General features: G+C 45.1%; 1 protein-coding gene across 4 annotated transcripts in view; it reads left to right on the forward strand.

The window, feature by feature from the left end:
- The window catches only part of LOC142558269 (ras-specific guanine nucleotide-releasing factor RalGPS1-like), an 81,786-nt gene that overhangs the window by 60,220 nt on the left and 8,618 nt on the right, over nucleotides 1-12,948 (forward strand). For 3 of the 4 annotated variants that reach the window (XM_075670436.1, XM_075670441.1, XM_075670426.1), the window contains 2 exons: nucleotides 4,773-4,907; nucleotides 7,134-7,221. In XM_075670436.1, the coding sequence (XP_075526551.1) occupies nucleotides 4,773-4,907; nucleotides 7,134-7,221 (223 nt within the window). The remainder of the gene's footprint in view (nucleotides 1-4,772; nucleotides 4,908-7,133; nucleotides 7,222-12,948) is intronic. The other variant, XM_075670430.1, reaches the window with a different exon arrangement.

The following is a 12,948-nucleotide window of genomic DNA, read 5'->3' on the forward strand; positions in this document are numbered from 1 at the left end:
ATGCTTTTTCGTAATCTATGAAAGCCATATAAAGAGGCTTATTGTACTCTGCAGATTTCTCGATAACCTGATTAATTACATGGATGGGATCCATTGTATAGTATCCCTTCCTGAAGTCAGCCTGTTCCCTTGGTTGACTAAAGTCCATTGTTGCCCTTATTCTATTGGAGATAATCTTGGTGAATATTTTATTTAATACTATTGGAAGTAAGCTAATGGGCCTATAATTTTTCAATTCTTCAACGTCCCCCTTTTTGTGGATTAGTACAATGTTTACATTCTTCCAGTTTTCTGGGACCCTTGCAGTCGATAGACACTTCGTATAAAGAGCCGCCAGTTTTCCAAGCATTATGTCTCCTCCATCATTGATTAAATTGAATGACATTCCATTTTCTCCTGCTGCGCTTCCTTGCTTCGAGTCTGGCAAAGCCCTTCTGACCTCATCGCTAGTTATAGGAGGAGTTTCCGTATCCTGTTCATTACTATTTCTAATTGAGATATCCTGACTCCTCTGGGTACTGTACAGGTCAGTATAGAATTTTTCTGCTGCTTTTACTATATCTTGGAGATTGCTGATGATATTACCCTGCTTATCTTTCAGTGCATACTTCTTGGTTTCTCCTATGCCAAGTTTCTTTCTCACTGATTTCAGGCTGCGACCATTTTTCACAGCTTCTTCAGTCTTTCTCACGTTATAGTTTCAAATATCACTCATATTGACTTTGTTGATCAGTTTTGACAGTTCCGTGAATTCTATCTTTTCTCTTGAGTTGGACACTTTCTTTCTTTGTTATGTCTGTATTAGGTCCTTTGTTACTTGGGACAGCTTGCATACTGGTTGCCTTGGTACTTTGCCTGCCACTTCAATTGCTGCCTCTGAAGCCAGCCTAGTTACGGTTTCATTCATTGCCTCTATGTCATCTACATCTTTCTGTTCTAAGGCTGCATATTTGTTTGCAAGTACCAGCCTGAATTTGTCTGCTTTTAACCCTACTGCCTCTAGGTTGATCTGTTTCTTCTTGACCAATTTTACTCTTTATCTCTTCAAATTGAGGTGAATCCTAGCCCTCACTAACCTATGATCACTGCACTTTACCCTACCTATTACTTCTACATCCTGCACTATGCTGGGATCAGCAGAAAGTATGAAGTCAATTTCATTTCTTGTTTCATCATTAGGGATTTTCCAGGTCCACTTTCTGTTGCTATGCTTCCTGAAAAAGGTGTTCATTATTCGAAGCTTATTCCTTTCTGCGAATTCTACCAGCATCTCTCCTCTAGCGTTCCTAGAATCGACGCCGCAGTTGCCAATTGCTTGTTCACCAGCCTGCTTTTTCCCCGCTTTTGCATTGAAGTTGCCCATTACTACAGTGTACTGAGCTTGCGCTTTTCTCATCACTAATTCAACATCTTTATAACACTGATCTACTTCCTCATCATCGTGACTGGATGTAGGAGCGTAGGCTTGTACTACCTTTAATCTGTACATCTTATTAAGTTTGATTACGACTACAGCTACCCTCTCATGAATGCTGTAGAATTCGTCAATGTTGCCCGCTATGTCCTTATGGATTAGGAATCCTATCCCGTATTGCTTCTTATCTGGGAGACCTCTATAACAGAGGACATGGCCGTTATTCAGCAATGTATAAGCCTCACCAGTTCTTCGAATCTCACTGAGGCCGATGATATCCCAAACAATGTTTGATAGTTGTTCAAAGAGTCCTGCTAAGCTAGCCTCACTCAACAGAGCTCAGCAATTAAAGGTTGATAGGGTCAGTTTCCATTGGTGCCCTGTCCAGACGCAGAGATTCTTAGCATCCTCTGCTGTGTTACAGGTCTGACCGCCGCCTTGGTCAGGTGCTCTGCAGCTGCTGGGGACTGAGGGCCATGGGTTTATTGAGGGGAATCATTTGGGAGGTAGTGGTCGAATACTGCACCAGGGAGGCCAATTCCTGTTCTGGTGAGGGAGTGTCTTTGTTGAAGCTTAGTGGGCCTTCTTAATTTGGTTGTACCTGCATTAGTATAGCCCCACTCGCTCTCGAAATCTTTTGCCATTGTCAGGTGTCATTCCAAGCCTGCAGATGTGCACTGGAGGAGGTGAATTTCAAGCTCACCATCATCAAATTAAAAAAAAAAAAAAACTTATAGAAGGATTCGAACTTCTGACTATGGCAACCCAGCATTCCACATAGCTTAGTCAGATAATCCAGTAGGTGGCGACGCTACCTTATCGCCGACAATTACAGCCCAGAGGTGCCTTACATGCCTAATAACTTATTTTATGTATCCGTGATGGATGTATTTTTCCTGATCACGATGTGTAACTCAATATAGAACGATTTCTAAATGTTTCTGGCCTTGTAGTTATGGAATCGCACGTGCGCAGATTGCTGTGAACTCAGCTAGGCAAACCCTACAGGCATACCGACAACTTTTCACAGTAGCGAATACATGCTTGTGATCTACAGGAGTACAAAGGGAAACCCGCGAAAACGAATATAAGTGCAAATGTAGAAGAAACTGGATGCAAACTACTACCTTTTTTATTGATGAAAATCTGTATGTGAACTTTGCAACTATTGCCGTTGCGTTTTTTTTTTTCCTATTGTTTGCGTGCTACTGCAGACCTTCTCGTCACTTTTTCTCTTCCTTTAGCGCTACAATTTTAAATTTTTTTTGGGGGGGGGGGGGGGGGGGGGGGGCTCTCACTAAAAAGTCGGTGCAAGGCACATGGCTAGAGTCAGTTTAAGTCCAATTAGTATATCTCGAATGCCTGAGAACATGCTTGAATTATCCGCGGTACACGGGTTTTGATGATCGCGGCAGGTGGCACGGCATAGTATTTCGCAATGGTTCTAACATCGTGGTTTCGGAGTCTCCTGTACCCCAAGCGGCCATGAACACAGCTAGATACACAATATATTTTCAGCAGAATTGAACAGCACTTAAAAGTAGTGTGGAAAAAAAAGAAAATAAGAAAATGAAAAAACTTTCAGCGCAGATATTGTTACTACATTGAAACAGGGCATTAGTGTTGAAGTTGCCAGTATTGTGAAAAATGATACAAAGTTCTTTAATTTGTACATACATCAGAGGACGAAAGATGGCACTGAGACTGTTTGAAGTGAAGCTTTCTTTGCGAACCCTACCAGACTTTCCCGACTGTGACTGCTGGCTGGGAGATTCTGTTGTTGAGTAGAGATCTGGTTATTCAGCATACTTATTTTATTTAAAAACATGTAGCATCCCCTCCAGTCATTGGGGCTGCACTGAGTGGCCTCATCACACTGTGCGCACTTTGGAGGACACGAAAATTCAGATTCACAGGCATGTCCTCACCATCATTTTGATGCACTCAGTTTTGCCTAGGCATATGCAGAGCATTATAATTGCTTCTCTAGAAGTTTTAGGGGGTATAAACGAAAGAAAAGTAGATTTTATGCAGATTTGCTTGTAAGTCAGTATATTTCGTGCAGTCAAGGAATAAACTTTGGGCTGTTAGTGCACCTTATACAATCTACTTTTGTTTATTCGAGTCTGGTTAATTTGATTTTTCAGTTAATTTTATGCCGGGCAGTGCTCATACATTTATATGGGCTAAGACGTTCATTATTTCAATCTTGAAATTGGCCCTTGGTAGATAATTCAAACTTGACTGGTCAACGCAGAGGACAACATGTGGCTATAGTGATAAAGAGCTTTCTGAGAGCAGTGGTGATAAACATTAGGTGCAAATTTTCATTATATGAAGGCAAACGCTGCAGCTTTCATCATTATTCTGAATGCCAGAATCGAAGGCATGCTTTTTTTATATATATAAAATTGGGTGTACATTAGGTGTGGGCATACATTTTCTACTTCAAATCCATTAAAACAGCATGTTATATTTAGGAGTACATTATGTAGCTAAATAAGACCAAATGAAGTGGCGGTGTGTCTGGATGTTTTTTCTGCCTCTTAGCTTGCTAGATAATTCGATCAATTCAGATGGTTCCATCACGGTTGAATTAGTGGAAGTCTACTGGAGCCGTATTCTGAAACGTTCGCCTTCCGCGAAAGTTTCGCCCTGGCCCGCCTCTGCCAACGGCACGCGCTGATTGGAGAATTTAGCAAAACCGGAAAATAAACAGCGCCATCTAGTAGTTCCGGCCTACGTCATTTTAACATCATGGTGCCGATGGGTGCTCTCGACATGTTTTGAATAAATGAACATGTCTTTTGGCGTCTCTTGGCGTTCAGTTGGTGGTGGAGTGTAGTAGAGATAAGATAGGTGGTAGTTTATAATAGCCTTTTTGGTAGCGTTTTACACGAGTTGTTTCGCGGCGACGTTTGTTGATTCATATAAAATAAAACATTTCACACCTCCTTATGCAATTTATTTTACCTAAAGAGGCCGTAAGCAAACGTAGTAAGTGCGCAGAACCCGTACTGTGGCCACTACACTCGAAAACGACACAACCGAGCCGCTCTGCACTCGCCGGGCGCGATCTCTCATGCGATGTGAAGCGTTAAAGTGCACGCGTTGGTAGTGCACGCTGACATCACGGGTAAGCAGTCGCTTGGCTTATTGAATGTGACTTTCGCGGCGGCGAAACTTTCGCGGAATGCGAACGTTTCAGAATACGGCCCCTGTATTTACCTTGTCTTTTTGGTCCTGTGTATTCGATGGGACTGTTTAGAAGCTATGACTGACCAAAGAGCCGAACTGCATTTTTTCAGTTAGCGTGGACTTTAAGCTCTAACTAGTACCTGTGCAATTCTTCATACAGTGGATGGGGGGATGCTGCAGCCCCTGAGCAGAAGGGCCGCCTGCTGCTGGATGACAGTGTGGCTGAAGGTGCCGGCACTGTTCTGTGGCGGCCAGCAGCCTTGGAGCTTTGGGAGCCTCCGGCACCACTCTATGGGTTAGTACTGGGTGGCCAGAATGTGTGATGCTCTTAAGAAGCACTGTGCTGCACATTTCTTGGAGAACTATTGATGCTCTTAGCTCTGCACCTCATTCGATGAAAACTTGGAAGAAGCACGAAAAATAGAATTGCTCGGTAGTAGTCCCATGCTCAAGAGTTCCAGAGGCTCCCCAGCACAAGGCAATGCTTTACATCTGCATCACAGTTTGGCAAACACGTGAATGCTCGCTTAGACTCGTGCAGACTCGCAGTTAGTCTGGTTCTCGGTATGTGTGAGTAATAAGGTTCCCTGCAAGTGTAAGTACAAGCAGATATGAGTCTTGCATGTTCTGTTAAGCTAGCTTGAGGGAGTACAGGTGAATAGGGAGCTTTGTACCAGCAAACTTAACTGTTTTGTGAGGCCCTGGGTACACTTAGTTAATTGTGCACCCCATATGCAAAGAACTATAAGCTTTAACAAAAGTCTATGCCTTCTATGCTGATTAGCATTAAGTGTGTTCCTGACAGTGCCATTGTTAGGTGAGCTGGTTAAAGAAAGAAAGGAATCTAAACGCAAAACAAATCATGCGCATGAAGGAGGTCAAATGTGTGCCCTTGTTGACTTCCACCTTGTGTGTGTGTGTGTTTTTATTACAATAACAATTATATTGACTCCAGGCGAATTTCTGCTGGCGTCGCCGGCGCCATGATGTTCCGTATAAAGTCTAAGTGCATTGTGGCCGTGTGCCATATGCTATTGGTGCAAGTGAAAGCTTGCGAGCGTGATCCGAGAAGGATCGTGGCTTGGGGGGGGGCGGGGGGGATGCGACGGTGTCTTCTTGTGTTTACAAGGGAGAAAGGCTGGGAGGGTGTTCACCAATGGGGAGATGTGCGCGTGCTAGAAGTGGGAGGGGGTGGGCCGTTATGGCGAATTCCATTGAGAGAACAGGGGTAAAGCGCGGTGCAGTGCGAAGTTGGGTGGCAACGCAGTGAGAGCTGGAACACTTGGCCCGCCACTGCAATGCGGCGTACATCCGGAGAGCAGGTTGGAGGGGGACGTGTGAGGTGAAATGTACCATGTGACACCAGCAATCGACGTCCCAGCATTCTCTGTGAGAGAGCGGCAAAACATGTGTAATCGTGTTGTGGTCGTCGGGTGTTCACTGGTTTGTGGCCGCATATAACATACATTTGTGCAACGCCGACGCATCCTCCGACACATCCGGTGACAGTAGCTTTCGCTGCTTTCGCCGTCGAGTGTCTCAAGCACTTCAGCAAGGTGAAGACGCTTTGCTACCGCTGTCCTCCGTGCATCCGACGAGAAGCACGGTGGACTAGGAATGCCAGTATCTGTCGTTGAATTGTTTGAATTTGACGGCTTGAATCACGTGACTTTCTGCTGCAGTGAAAGATGCACGATTTGCGGGTCGGCGACCGTGTTGCAGGTTTGCTTAGCGCATGGCGTCCTGCTGCCGAGTACCTTTGGCGTAGGTACGAGCATTTTGGTGCGGCTCCGTAGTGTCTTGGGCAGCCAGTTGAGTTGCAAAGCGCTCAGCTTCAGTAATGTGAGTGGCAGAGTTCACTGCATGTACTGCGTACTGCTGTTGCATGTTGAAGCTGCACTCTGTAGGCGATGAGACGTCATAGGCTAATTTGATGTGAAAGGCAAACCATGTGCTAAAACTGCGTCGTCACCTCAGCAGAAGGCCTACACTGCCTACACCTGGCTGCACCGCATTGTAGCCCCTGCTGCGCTGAGACTTCTGAAGCGCTCACTGTCGGTACTCGTTAGTGTCATGATACAGTACTTCGCTTCACCGCTCCTACGTGGTGGCGCTGTCCCTGTCAAGATAGAGCATATTTTACGCATTCGCACCGACGTCACACCCGTTACAAGAAGTTGATGGTGGACCCCTGCATAAAACACTTTCTTGTTAAATAATGAAGAGAAAAGAGGCACCATGTTCTTATGTGTTCATGTGGCCTGGCATCTCTGGTTTTCTTCACTTGGAGCTATATCAGGTTGGGTTGGGTATGTACTGTGATGGAAATGCGGTTTTGAGGGCACTGCTGCACTCATCAGAGTTGAAAGCAATAATTGTGCAAGACGAGCATTCTTGTACTGAGAATATGTGTTGAAATATCTGTTAACAATGCTGGATCACAGACTGCCTCCTTACTATAGTAGTACTATATCTTTATTTTTTGGCTTGTTATGTGCTTCATCTTGTATTCCTTTTTCAGGTGGGAGGAAGAGCTGGCCACTCAGCCAGCTAGCTGCCAGGGTTGTGTGCGCAGAAAAACTCTTCTTAAAGATGGTCGTCGACCTGCTGTAAGTGTCCCTTCATTGTGCCTTTGTCTCGTTTTCTTCGCGCTGGTAAAAGTTAGCTTTAAGAATCGGACTGGTTTTCCATGCGCCGGTGAATGTTATACGAGGGTGGCGATATGGGCTTGTTGGACAGTCATCATTGAAAGGTATCTGTCTTCCTCTTCATTTCTTCTTGTGTCCTTGCTTTGTTGTGCTATACAAATACCTTTCAATGGTTACCATCTACTTTATTTTCTTGTCTGTGTTTCATTCTGATGTGATGGTGCATGTTGCAAGTATATTGTGCATGTTCAATGCTTGAAGCCTAACACATTTCAAAGCTTGTGTGGTTTGACAATGCTACAATGCAATAAAAACCTGTGTTCGACAATGCTGCCACTTTTGCCCGACCAGCTCCTAGTAGTACTACCAAGGGCACTTCTCACTGCATGCTCATCACTGTGCTCCCCACCTACTTGGCGACACACACACAAATACAGAGGCCTCTTCGATTTTTGGAGTTCTGGCAGCCACTGGCAGCCAGCTAGTTCTAGTCCTGAGAGGAAGTCACGTAAGTAGGAATCCCAAGAGAACCCGAAGCTGCCAGAAGTTTGCAAAATCGAACACTGGGACAGCTGGCCGCGGGATAAATGTAAACATGCTACCAGCTTGGCGGCGGCCGGCGCAAGCTCGGCATTGTTGGCCCATTTCTGCGTTCTCAGCTTGAAAATATATACAGAAGACTCGCGATAATTAAAACTCTGATAATTCGTACTTTCGGTTAATTCAAACAAAAATCAAATTTTTGGTTGGTTCGCCATGTTTTCAATGTATTTTAAGGCCGCTTAATTCAAACACCGCAATTCGGTTAATTCATACTTTTTGCTTGTCCATACCGGAAAATTATCGGCTATCGTTGCCACCACTGGTGAAAAATCTGACTTCTTATATCACCACAACAGCGGAAAATGTTAAAATAAGCGCACTATGGCCTAAAAAAATAAAAGAAAGCGAACAAGAGCCTAACAAACAAACATTCGAAACAAAAGCCTCCCGAAGGGCACATTGTTGCTCAACTTTCCGTGGCTTGCTAGCATGCTTGCTAGCCAGTTCAAAGCAGGAAGTTCGAAATTAAAACACATAACCCTCAAAACTTGTGGAAATGACGACTGTCCACCTGCGTTTGTCAAAACGCTCAAAACTGACGTAAAACCTGACGTAAAAACAAAGAGCACGAGAAAAGGAAAAAAAAAAAAGGTGCGAAAGTGACGCGAGTAGCATCGGCCGATTCCGAATCACGTGACCGCTCGCGCTTTTCTTTCCCTGGTCGGTCGCCCGCGTTGGTAGCATCATGTCTCCGCGGGGGAAGTACCGAACCCTTTCTGTGAAAGAAAAATTGGCAGCCATAGAAGAAGTTGAGGCTGGAGCAAAGAAGACTTCTGTGGCATTGAAGTATGGAATCACAAAAAGTACGCTGACAACGATTGTGAAAGCGAAAGACAAGCTGCAAAACAACGCAGGCCATTTCGCTCCCGACAGAAAAAGGCTTAGGGAGGCGGCGCATCTGGAGCTTGAGAAGGCAGTTTTTCTTTGGCTGAAGCGCGCTCGGAGCTGCAGTCTACCAGTAAGTGGACCAATCCTGCGAGAGAAGGCCGAACAACTGTCTTTGCGCTTTGGAATTGAAGACTTCAAGTGTAGTGATGGATGGGTGTCGCGATTCAAGGAGCGACATGGCCTCACTTTCAAAACAGTAAGTGGAGAAGCGGCAGCGGTCGATGAGGCGGTTACTACCGACTGGCAGCAGACGCGTCTTCAGAGCCTACTGCTTGAATTATAACTGACATTTATAATGCTGACGAAATGGGACTGTTCTTCAAGTGCCTTCCTCAGCAACCATTGTGTCGCAAGGGGGAACGTTGCACCGGCGGAAAGCTGAGCAAGGAGCGGCTCACAGTCATGGTTTGTGCCAATATGGATGGTAGTCACAAGCCCGAACTTTTAGGGCTAGTGCTTTCTGCACTCCAAGCACACAACATAGCTGCTGACCTCAGTGAATTTGCGGCTGCCGATAATAACCTCTGCGTGTGCAGGGAAGACACCCTGGACGACTTGGTGGCTGAGGTGCTGCCAGCACAGTATCGCAGCGAAAGTGAAGAGGAATCAGAAGAGCAATCCTCTGTGACAGCAGCACAGGCCTTCCACTACCTTGCCGAGGTCCGCAAATTTCTGACTGTAGAAGAAAATTCTCAAGAACAACTGGCTGCTCTTAATGGAATAGAGAACTTTGTTCTTAATGCACATGTAAAGAAAAAACAATAAACAATTCATGATTTCTTCAAACGGTCTAGTCAGCCATAGATTTCCATTAAACTTGTTCTGGATCCTTCACCTCTGCTCTGTTTTTACTGTGTAATTAAAGAGTGAAATGTTTAAAATATGATTTAAGTGGATAATTAATTGTAATGTGCGCTGTAATCTTGCTCAGAGTCATATATGCGAGAACTTCCGATAATTCAAACTTCCTGATAATTCAAACAAAATCCTGGGGTCCCTTCGAGTTTGAATTAACGAGAGTCTACTGTAGTTGCATTCAGGCATATGTTCACTTTCGCAAGATTTCGCGTGACTCGGCACAGGACATGCACTAGGCCAACTTCACTTTGAGCAGCGCAACAAATGGCCTACGACATGTCCGATGCCAAGACGCAAAATCGCACATACTCGAAAGCGATCGCTCGAGGATGCCTGCTCGCAGCGATCATGTCGCCTACCAGCAGCATTGATGAGTTGACGTTTTGTCATCATTTGACAAGACACGAAAAAGCAGGATATCAGATATGCATTATATGCATAAAATCTTGTGCTAACCTGCTTGGGCTTCGATTTCAGAAAACTTATTTTGGCTGATGGTGCTTTTCTTCTGCCCCTGTGCTGAAGGAGCTGGGGCTGTGGCTGGCGCATGAAAATGCACGCCGCCTGTGACCACCAGCGAAAGTTTTACTTGAACAACAGTTTTGATTGATCACGAGAGCAATAAGCTAATCTATGTATGGCCATTACTCAACTAGTGCATTCTTTTGACATCAACAGCCTAATTAGAACGCATTGGTTTCAAGCTGCCACCCAAATATATGACACAGAAACATAGCAAACAATGGCTAGCTGCATTGCCTTTTGCTAACTACAGAAAAGGGAGATATCACCGCATATGTGCGAGAGATGTGGAAAGGGATTTCACCGGAAAAATTGAACCGAGAAGGCACTGCAATGTGTGGGAATAAGCGTCTACGACTTTTGTGGAACACGATGCAGATATAGCAAGCACGCATGAGAGCACAACGCACTGTTCACGACCAGGAAGAAGCCCTCCTGGGACAAAAAATCTTCAAATGGTTTACTGCCGCTCGTATCGCACTGCCTCTCAAGGCGGGACAGTACGTTAGTGCCTTAGAAGATAACACTAAAGATAATAAATTCCAAAGCTGACCATAGCCAGTTGGTTGAGTGACGTAAAAGTCCTCAGGCGCGTTTTAGTCTGTCAAGTCCCCAAAAAGATGGCAGTGAGTGCTCGTCGCCTCTTTTTGTTGTCTGCTAGCCAGAGAACTTCCAGAGAGCACCTCGACCAAAATCGTCCGCGGGTAGCCATAACCGTCCAGCCCGAGTAAAACGAATGCGCGGCGAAAGTGTATCGGGCAGTGAGCGGAGCAGCTCGAGAAAAACGAAGGTGCTCTGGCTGGCTCTGGCAGCCCTCGAGTAACCAGAAATAAAAAATGGAAAGGCCCACTGTCTATTGCACACACTCGCATGCATGTATGTACACACATAGACGTGCCGACAGAGCAGTAACAAAGGAGACCTTAGGTAAAATTTTGTTGTTTGTGTGCCTATTCTTCCTTTTCTATATATAACACCTGAATACAAGTATCTTTCTTTATTGGTTACAGTCTGTAACATTGGAACCAAAGTAAATAGCTTAGAGCAAAGGTTTCCAATCTGGGGTTCACATTGTGGAATTTTAGGGTTCTACAAACAGCCAAGACGAATTTGATTCCACCTCCTTCACCTTTAGTTTCCACCTTCTCAATTCAGAGAAAAAATTTTATGTTGCAGTTTGGGTTCAACAGAGCCATCACACTTTGTATTGACAATAAGATGCCTTCTGCAAGAGAGACCTACGCAATCACATTAATGCAATCAATATCCAAATTTGGTAATAAATAGGATTTTTATGGCAGTTTGTCGAGTTCACTGCTGCATACCTGCCAACTCTTCAGAATTTTCCGTAAAATGTACGAATTTCGAGCAGTATTACAATTTTACGAGTCGTGCTTGAAACTTTACGGAAAACATTTTATTTGCGAAAAAAAAACAACTGAAAATGTAGTACCCTGGTACCTTGCGCCACCACGAGGGAGCAATACGTATGCATGATATCATCAGCAGCTGCAAGGTTGTAGTAACTTCTGTCGTCTACTAGGGGCATCACGAATCCATATCCAAAGCTCGATAGCGCCTCCGCAAACCTGTTGCCATGCTGTTGCCTTAGTTCACACAGGCGCGCGGGTTTGGACTTCAGTCAGCTTCAGTCACTGAAGTGTTGGCCTCGCCTTTTGTGTGACTAGCTGCCGCGTAAGACGCAATGCGACTCTGGTCTGTAGCGGCTTCGCAGTGCAATGGTGGGCTCGAAGCCCCGACAGTACTTCCAAGTGTTTTTGAAATCGTACACGGCAGAATTTCCGTGCTTCGTGCCGTTGAAGGAAGGGGAGAAGTTCAGATTCTGCACCACGAGTGCCTGTGATGTGAACATCTTGCATGGCGGCAAGTCTGACATCAAGGTGCACATCGCTTCGAAAAAGCATCAGTTATATGTGCGAGCCGTGAACAGCTAACCAAGCCTATCAAGTTTTGTATACAGTGACAACGACCTCGGTGTGATTCATGCAGAATGCCTCTTCACGGTGTTTTTAGTTGAATACAACATCCCGCTGAGTGCCAGCGATCATGCCAGACCGCTCTTCCGGAAGATGTTCCCCAAGTGCGAAGAAGCGAAATGCTACGCTTGTGGACGAACAAAGACGATGTCAATTGTTCTGGAAATGGCCACCAGCGCGGAGACTGTGTTGCTGGATGCCCTAAAACGGCAAGTATTTTCTATCACTGTAGATGGCAGTAACAGTAGGGATACGCAGCTTTACCCTATTGTTGTGACATATTTCGTTAAAAGAAACAAGTAGAGTTGAAAGCTGCCTTCTTTGCCTCGGGACATTCCAAGGGGAAGCGACGGGTCACAAGATTGCAAGTCTGGTTCTGGACGAGATGAAGTCTCGGAATTGGCCTGTTGGAAACCTAGTGGCTATGTGTTCGGACAATGCCGATGTCATGATCGGCAAAAAAAAAAAAAGAAAAAGTGTTTCTACTGTATTGAGAGAGGCTCAACCGGGTTTGATAGGGGTTGGTTGCCCGTGCCATCTCATCAACTTGGCCGCCCAAAAAGGAGCTTCATGTTTTCCTGGAAAGGTTGATGAAGCTTTGGTTGACTTTTTTTTTTTACCTAGAGAAAAGCTTGAAACGGAAAGATCGACTTAAAGAGTTCCAAAAAATGCATGACGCCGAGGTCAGAAAGATGTTGAAGCATTCGCCAACACGTTGGCTGTCATTAGGAAAGTGTTTGAAGAGGCTGCTCGACCAGTGGAAACCACTACTCAGCTTTCTTTATTTGAAACAAAGCCGTGCAACAAGCTGAGCTTGTTT

The sequence above is a fragment of the Dermacentor variabilis genome, chromosome 1 (assembly GCF_050947875.1).
Source record: "Dermacentor variabilis isolate Ectoservices chromosome 1, ASM5094787v1, whole genome shotgun sequence".
NCBI classification, from domain to species: Eukaryota; Metazoa; Arthropoda; class Arachnida; order Ixodida; family Ixodidae; genus Dermacentor; species Dermacentor variabilis.